This window comes from Grammomys surdaster, unplaced genomic scaffold (genome assembly GCF_004785775.1).
Source record: "Grammomys surdaster isolate TR1022 unplaced genomic scaffold, NIH_TR_1.0 192, whole genome shotgun sequence".
Classification (NCBI taxonomy): domain Eukaryota; kingdom Metazoa; phylum Chordata; class Mammalia; order Rodentia; family Muridae; genus Grammomys; species Grammomys surdaster.
The window spans coordinates 3,233,936-3,242,107 of record NW_021604637.1 but is presented as its reverse complement, the minus strand read 5'-3'; the positions used below and the strand labels follow the sequence as shown (position 1 = coordinate 3,242,107).

Here is an 8,172-nt window from a genome sequence, read left to right as displayed (position 1 = left end):
GAGGCTGTTGGTGCTTGCTGGAGTGGTATCTTTACACTCCGTTACACTTCTCCCAGTGTGAGTTTTGACACCATCCACAGCTGGGGTAGCACCTAGCACCTTTTGCCCAATGTTTCAGGTGCTGCTCGCTGCTCACCAGTGTAAATACTGTAGTTCCAAGGTCGAAGGTCACCTCCGGAGACCATGCCTGGCCCTTTGGTGGATGACTGCCCCTAGTGTATGGGGAGGTGTCCGAGTCGGCACAGGAGCCAGCGGTTTGTATATTCAAGTTGCTTCTAGGCTTTGCCTAGAGATGTTCTCAGACACTCCCTGTCTGTGACCTGCCCCAGGACCTGTAGTTTTGGACCCATAGCAAGCAGGATGGATCCATAACTTAGAGACTGGGACAAGTGGAGAGGTGGCTGCCCTCCACTGCTGGCGGCGGGTTCAAAGCCCTCTCCACCCTTAAGGAGTGTGGGTAGATGACTGGATCTTGGGGCAGCTAAGGAAGACCTAAGGGCCCCTCTCCTTGTGCAATAAACCCGCTCACCTCCCCTTCCCTTGTGGTATCGTCCTGGGTGCCCTCTGAGCCTTGCTCCCATTTCCAGGAGCTCTGGGTTCAGGAACTGTGGAAGTAGGCCGAGCATTTGTCCGGAGGCCTCTCCTGGGAAGAAGCCTCCTGAGGGGCTCTGTTTTCAGGCCTTTCTCTTGGAGGGCTCTCCTTGTGATTCTCACGCCGGAATCCTGCAGGGAGAAAAGAAAATCTGGACAGTTGCTCTTCTCCTTACCCTACACAAGATGGAAAAGACCGTAGAAGTCCCTAACAGAGAAAGCTTGGGGAGAATATTGCACACAGCTGTTCTGTGCTTTTGTGTGTGCGCCTGTTTGTATGTGTAAACACATGTAGAGGCCAAAGGGGACCCTTGGGCGTCTTCCTCAGTCATCCTTCACCTCATTTTTTGGGACAAAATCTGAGCTAGGCTGGCTTTTGGGGAATTCCCATGGTTCCACTTGTCTCCAGCTACTCAGGATTGAGATTACAAATTTGTGCAGCCAGCCCAGCTTAAAAAAAAAAAAAAAAGCCAAAAAGCCAAGCACGGTCATGCATGCCTGCAATCCCAGCACTTAGAGGTAGAAGCAAGTGGATCTTTGTGAGTTCAAGGGTCTAGGTTACACCAGGACGCTACACAGAGCTCTGTAGCTAAGGCTACATAGAGAGACACTGTCTCCAAAATAAAGTAAGGAGCAAACGAAACCCAAGAGAAACCCAAGAGAAGGCACTTATTTGTTTTGTGTGCATGGAGGAGAGTGGAAGCCCACCTGTGGAAATCAGAACACAATGACATAAGGATCTTCTCTCACCACACGGACCCCAGGGGTGGAACTCAGACTGTCAAGTTTGGTGACAGGCACCTTAAATGGCTTAGCCATCTTGAGAACATCCCCTCCCCGAGGCATTTATGTGAGCCATCACACTTGCCAGGCAAACAATTTACCAAGTAAATCTATTTCCGCATTCTGACAGAAGTCGGAAGTTGAAGCATAGCCTGGTTAGAGAGGAGAAGGAGCTGTTTCTGCAGATAGGGCTTGGGTGTCAGTCCCGGGGTTCCCTTAGGGCAACTGCATTCGTTTAATGTACGGTGTCAGTGTGAACGGCGAGTCATCAGACCAGAAGGCAGGACACAATTTACCTTAAGACATTTTTCCATCTATCCGTGGTGGAAGACCTGTCCCGTACCCACTACCAACCCTGCCATTCATTATTTAAGTCAACAGGAGTCTTTAGAGAGAAGCTGGTCCAGTTCCTTGAGACAGTAAAAAACAAAAGATGTCTACAGCACCCTGCTCATACCAGAAAGCGGAAGTGTTTCAAGGATGTCAGGTGCAGTGATACAAAGATAAACATAAAGACACTCACTGTCCAAGCTGTAATCATTTGAGAACTCTAAAGTTCCAACCCTGGAAGCTTTAAAAGAATTACTAAGCTCCAAATCCAAAAACAAAACAAAACAAAACAAAACAAAAACAAAAACAAAAACACCCCTGCATTCAGTAAGGAGATCTCTTCAAGGCTGTCTGAAGAACACCCAGGGATGATGATGCAGCTCTTGGCAGAGTGCCTCTCTGGCACACCTGACACCCAGGCTCCATCCCCGCCCTACCAGAAAGAGAAAGAACTAAAGTTCAATATGGAAATCAAACACCCTAATTAAAACTGGCAAAAGGAACCTTTAATCCCAGCACTCGAGAGGCAGAGGCAGGTGGATATCTATGAGTTCAAGGCAGCCTGGTCTACAGAGCAAATGCTGGGACCACCAGAACTACATAGAGACCCTGACTCAAAAAAAAGTCATAAATTAAAAAAATCTTTTTGAATTATAACAATAATGATGATAAGAGATAAGACGTAGTGACCACAGTTACTAATTAGTAAAGTTCAATGGTAAATTCACTGGATTCCACGTGCTGTATGTATGTGTGTGTTTGAAATCTTCATATAGACAGATGTAGATGTCGCTATATAGGATCTCATATATGTCTGGCTGATGGGAACTTAGGTAGCTAAGGATGACCTTGAACTCCCAATCCTCTTGCCTCTACTTCCCAAGTGCTGGGATTGTCTCCCAAGCATACTACTGCCACTACTCCTAGTTACAAAACTTTTTTTTTTTTTTTGATTTTTCAAAACAGGGTTTCTCTGTGTAGCCCTGGCTGTCCTGGAACTCACTCTGTAGACCAGGCTGGCCTCAAACTCAGAAATCCACCTGCCTCTGCCTCCCGAGTACTAGGATTAAAGGGGTGCGTGCGCCACCACTGCCCGGCCATAAAATTTTTTAAAGTGTACAAGTAGGCTGGGTGTGGTGGCACACCATTTTAGTCACAGCACTCTAAGAAGCAGAGGTAGGCAGTCCTCTGCAAGTTCCAGGCCAGTCAAGACCTCAGAGCGACATCCTGTCTCAAAACAACAAGACATTATAGATGCCTCCACAGCAACCAAAGGGTTGGCTGAGCTCTCTAGAGACTGCAGTAGACTTTCTGCTTGCGATGGGCCTTCCCCCATATTTTCTTCTTTTGTGCTAGTCTGGTCCTAATGAATCCTTGGCAGAGACGCCTCATGGGTCTGGGCAAGAGATTCCTTAATGTTGGATGCAGAATTCTGAAGATGTGCCCCCATCTGTCGATTTCTGTCTCCTGAGACGAAGCCGCTGTCTAGGAACCTCTGCAAAGGAATTCTGCAGCTGTAGATAAAGTCTCATCTTAATCCTGGCATCAAGCTTCCACATCAGGTCACACTGAGATGCAGAAGGGCCCGGAGCTGCCGCCAGCTTACATTGGTCAGAAGGTGCTATGCAGGCAATGTCAGGGTGAGGGGTGAGAGGTTAGGGGTGAGGGGTGAGGGGTAAGGGGGTAGGGATGAGGGGTGAGGGGGTAGGGGTGGTAAAAGGCAACAGTGGTCTCACCAGCACTGAACCCTGCATGCTACAACACCAACCTGCCTAGCAACCTGCTCTAAAGAACATTTTCTTCAGAAGCTTGAAGACCAGAGTACGGAATTTTTCAAAGGTTATATAATTAAAAAACAAAACAAACAAACAAACAAGCAAAAAGCCAGACAGATTCTCACTGAGTAAGGTAGTCACTTAAGAACAGTTTTCTTGGAAGGATGATGTCCCCACAGTCTCAGGCATTTGAATACTTGGTACCCAGTGGTGGCGCTGTGGTGGTAGGTTTGGGAGTTGGGGCCTTGCTAGAATGTATGCTGCTGGGGATGGGACATGAGAATTTCTAATGTGCTATTTTGTTGTTGAAGTTAAAGATGTGAGGCCTCGCTCCCTGCCTCAAGTCTTCACTCCGCTGTTGTGGGCTCTAACCCTGAAGAGCTGTAAGCCCAAGTACTCTCTCTTCCATAAGCGCCCTGGTCACGGCGTCTTACCATAGCAACAGAACAGTGACTGACACTGATGGAGCAGGACAATCCTGAATCTAGGGCTTGGATGCCAGCATAGGTAATAGAACAAGATTGTTCATAAAAAAAACCAGCCAGGGCTAGAGAGATGGCTCAGCAGGTAAGAGCATTCGATGCTCAAGCTTGGAGATGGGGTTCAGATTTCAGCATTCATTAATGAGCACTCCCAGCACCCCCTTGTATCTCCAGCTCTGAGTGAGCAGCTCTGAGTCTCTCAGCCTTGCTGGTTCCACTTAGCCAAGAAAACGCAAACACCAGGTAAAGGGAGACACCTGGCCTTCTGCTCTCTGTGCCTGTACACGGGCAACACACGTACACTTTTGTATACACATAAACGTAGGTATGCACACAAACGCATCTTTAAAAACACAAACACCAGCCAGCCAGCCAGCCAGCCAACTCACATCTGTGTATAGTTCTCTCCAGCTGGTAGAAGAGGAAATAGAGATTCGACCGTCTCATGAAAGCCCGCTGCTGCGTCAGTGAGGGAAGGTGCCCTTTAGGAATAACAGGGACCCAGAGGGCTCCTAGCTGACAAAGGCATGAATGTACCTGGGAAACAGAATTTGATCAACATCCTAAATGAAATCAGAAGTATCTTTTTCCCCAGGCCACTAGCTCAATTCAGCCTACACTTCAACTTTACCTCCTGAGATCCTGCACTCAGAACCTAGTAAAATCCACGAGCTCTGACACAAGATCCTGTGAAGTATAAACGAGTTGTGTTAAGTATGAATTTATGTCAGTTTTCTGTTGTTCTGTGTTGGTTGGTTGTTTGGTGGTTGGCTTTTGTTATTGGTGTTTGTTTGTTTGTTTGTTTGTTTTGAGACAGGGTCACTGTGTAGACCAGGCTGCCCTGGAACTCACAGCAATCTGCCAGCCTCTGTCTCTGGAGAACTTGGTGTGTAACATCACGCCTAGCTTGTGGCAGTTTGGTAAGCAGCAAGAGAAAATGAATGTACTTTGTTTCGAGTAAGAGCTCAGCTGGAGAGAACAAAGCTGCCACAGTCCTGAGATTCCGTTTTGTGCAAGGGAAGTCCAAAGGTGTAACATACTCCTGGCCTCTTCCTGACTGACTGAGGAAAGACGGTTAGGAAGGCGAAATGACACATCTATATACCTAGCTTTCCTCAGTTTTCCCTTAAAAGGGGGAACTATTTAGATTCTGCTCCAGTTTCCCAAGTTCCAGGTTTTGCTAGGGGAGCCCTGTGTGACCTCTGAGACATAGACAGTAAAGTAATTCGCTCTGTAACAGGGTCCAGAGTCAGGAAGTGGGTGATTGCTGGGCTCTTTTACCCTACCCCTAAACAACAAGCAAGCATGAACTCCGTAGCCCTGGCAGAGACAGCCTATCTGTTCACTTTTGGGACACAGAAAGGAGCTGTCCGTGCAGACCGACTGACAGAAAGTGCTCCACGTCCCACAAAGCCCCGTGGTGAGTCTACTCTTGTCCTGCGGCAGAAGGATAACATCTCCAAATCTGTTCAATCCTGGCTGTCAGGGTCTGAATGGAACCTTCTCAGACTCTCATGTTCAAGTCCTAACTCCTAGTATTTCAGAAAGTGGCCACACTTGGATACTGGGTCTTTAATAATTGGAAACTGGATTAAAGATTAAGTCATTAGGATTAGCCCTAGTCCCACATGATTGCGGGGGTAATTACAGAGTTACCAAGAAAGCCCATGTGACGACTCAGAGAGACCTGCCAAGACCTCACCACAGTCCTCAGAACTGTGACAAAATAGGTTTCTGGTAGGGAAGGCACTTCAGACCTGGAAGTCCTCTGAGGCCCAAGGGTTGGCACCATGAACACAACACCACCAGGTACAGCCTCCCGACCTCTACACTCTCCTGATGAAAGAGGTTTTCAAGTTGAGCACACCACGATGGCTATGCCCAACAAAACAGCTATGAGGAGCAGATATAAAGAGAGTGTGGTCTTGGGTAGGAAGGCTGGTGCTTTCTAAACTTCAGGACAAAGACTCTAATAAATGACTTCTTAGTGTTGATTAACAGATAGATTAGAATTATACATACTATAGGCTTGTTGGCAGATGTTCATTCGTTAGCAGACGTAACAAGAGAAGACATTTCAACTTTAGATCTAATTTTGGCTGCAACAAACCTCTAGAACAGTGGTTCTCAGCATGTGGGCCATGACACCTCGGGGTCAGATAACCCTTTCACAGGGGTCAAGTAAGACCACTGGAAAACACAGATATTTACATTGTGACTTATAACAGTAGCAAAATTACTGTTTATGGGAGTAATTTTATGGTTGGGGGTCACCACAACATGAGGAACTGTATTAAAGGGTCACAGCATTGGGAAGATTGAGAACCACTGCCCTGGAAAATCTCAAAGACAGAACAGCCACATGCATACATGCTTGTACACACTACAGTGTTCTTAGACCTTTGGGCAAGTTTCATGTTGGGGGTCTTACGGTATAAATGGTGGTGCAGAGGGCTATATGATTAACTCATCTGGTATTTCATATGGTTATTGGGGCCGAAGCTGGGGAAGCTGCAAAGAAACTAGAAAAGCTTCAGATAAGAGGAGCCTCCCGCTGTGAAGCAGTGGAAGAAGTTACAAGGATAACTGGCATCACACTGGTGAGGTTGAAGAGAAACCTTTTGAACTGGAGCTTAGCTGGTGAACTAACTAAAGAAGACATACATTGTTTCTAAAGATATACAAAGGAGCAGAGATGTGCCGAGGGACCTGGTGGAAGGAGACAAAGGATGTGGTGACAGCATGTGACATTTTCAACATTTACCACTGCTTTATGTGTCTGGGACAGTCTCACATAACTATTTAGCACCCTGAGTTATATATACATCCACTGACCAATTTTCATTAAATTTTGTCTTATGAACAACAACAAAAATAAGTTTCTACTGTGTAAGCCACTGAGGGTGGTTCTTTGTCTTCACAGACCTAGTGAGTAGTAATATTTTAACCCAGTAGAAATGACACAATTGTCTTGTGTTGAAAGAACCTGTCCCATTCTGGCTACTAAGAAGCAATAAAATGAGAAAAAAGAAAAGTCAGGGCCAGAGAGAAGGCTCAGTGGGTAAAGGAGCCGCCCAGCCTGAGGGGTGAGATGATGGCCAGGCCCACACAACGGGTGCAGAGAACTCTGTTCTAAGTTGTCCTCTGACCTTCAGACAAGGTGTAGAAAACCACACACGTGCACCCACACACATACGTGCACATGCACACACGAGAGCGCGCGCACACACACACACACACTGTAATTTTTAAAAAGAAAAATAACAGACTGTGGTGCTTGGGTTTTTGTTATTGTGACAAAATTCTTGAGAAAAACAACTTAGAAGAAGAGAGGTTTATTCTGTCTTACAGTCTGAAGTATTCCAGTCCATGGTCAGCTGTCACTACTGTCTTAAGGCAGAGTGACATGGGAGGGCATGGAGGGTGTGGAGGAACAGAATAGACCTCCTGCTGGGCAGGAAACAGAAAAGATACCCTTCAAAGGTCAGTGGCCCAGTCCTAAGTGTCTCTTCAAATCAGCACTACCACCCGGGACAAGCCTAGAATCCAGGAGTCTGGATGCTTCATGAGTAAGTGACGTGTGACTTCGTATGTAAATAAGGCTGTGGTTTGGTTACAGTGTCCCTCATAGCTTGGTTTGAGCAATTGGTCTGAAGCCAGGGATATGGATCCTTTGAGATGTGAGGTCTGGCTGGGTAACACAGGCCTTCAGAGACAGCCTTCTAGGATGTTCTGCTTCCAGATGTTTCAGTCCAGCTCTGCTTTCTTGATCTCCTGAGACGTGAAAAGCCTTTGCTGCAAGTGTCTGCTTGTGTGCTCCCCACCAGGCTGCCTGAGGCTGTGAGCCGACATAACCCCCCCTCCCAAGCTGCTTCTGCTGGGCACTCTCCAGCACCAGGGAACCCAGCACCCCATTCTGGCCTCCACAGACACAAAACTGGTGTATAGACACACATACAGGCAAAACAGCCATACACACAATGTTGTTTTGTTTTGTTTTTGTTGTGTTTTTCGAGACAGGGTTTCTCTGTGTAGCCCTGGCTGTCCTGGAAATCACTCTGTAGACTAGGATGGCTTCAAACTCAGAAATCCGCCTGCCTCTGCCTCCCAAGTGCTGTGATTAAAGGTGTGTGCCACCACTGCCCGGCTTTTTTCTTCTTCTTCTTCTTCTTCTTCTTCTTCTTCTTCTTCTTCTTCTTCTTCTTCTTCTT

The 8,172-nt window shown here is 46.9% G+C and overlaps 1 protein-coding gene across 1 annotated transcript in view; it reads right to left on the bottom strand.

Annotated features, from left to right (window-relative positions):
• Positions 1–525: 525 nt before the first annotated feature.
• Bcl7c (BAF chromatin remodeling complex subunit BCL7C) overlaps positions 526–8,172 on the bottom strand; it is a 44,938-nt gene continuing 37,291 nt past the window's right edge. Inside the window, exon 6 of the mRNA XM_028769431.1 lies at positions 526–723. Coding sequence (XP_028625264.1) covers positions 526–723 — 198 coding nt within the window. The remainder of the gene's footprint in view (positions 724–8,172) is intronic.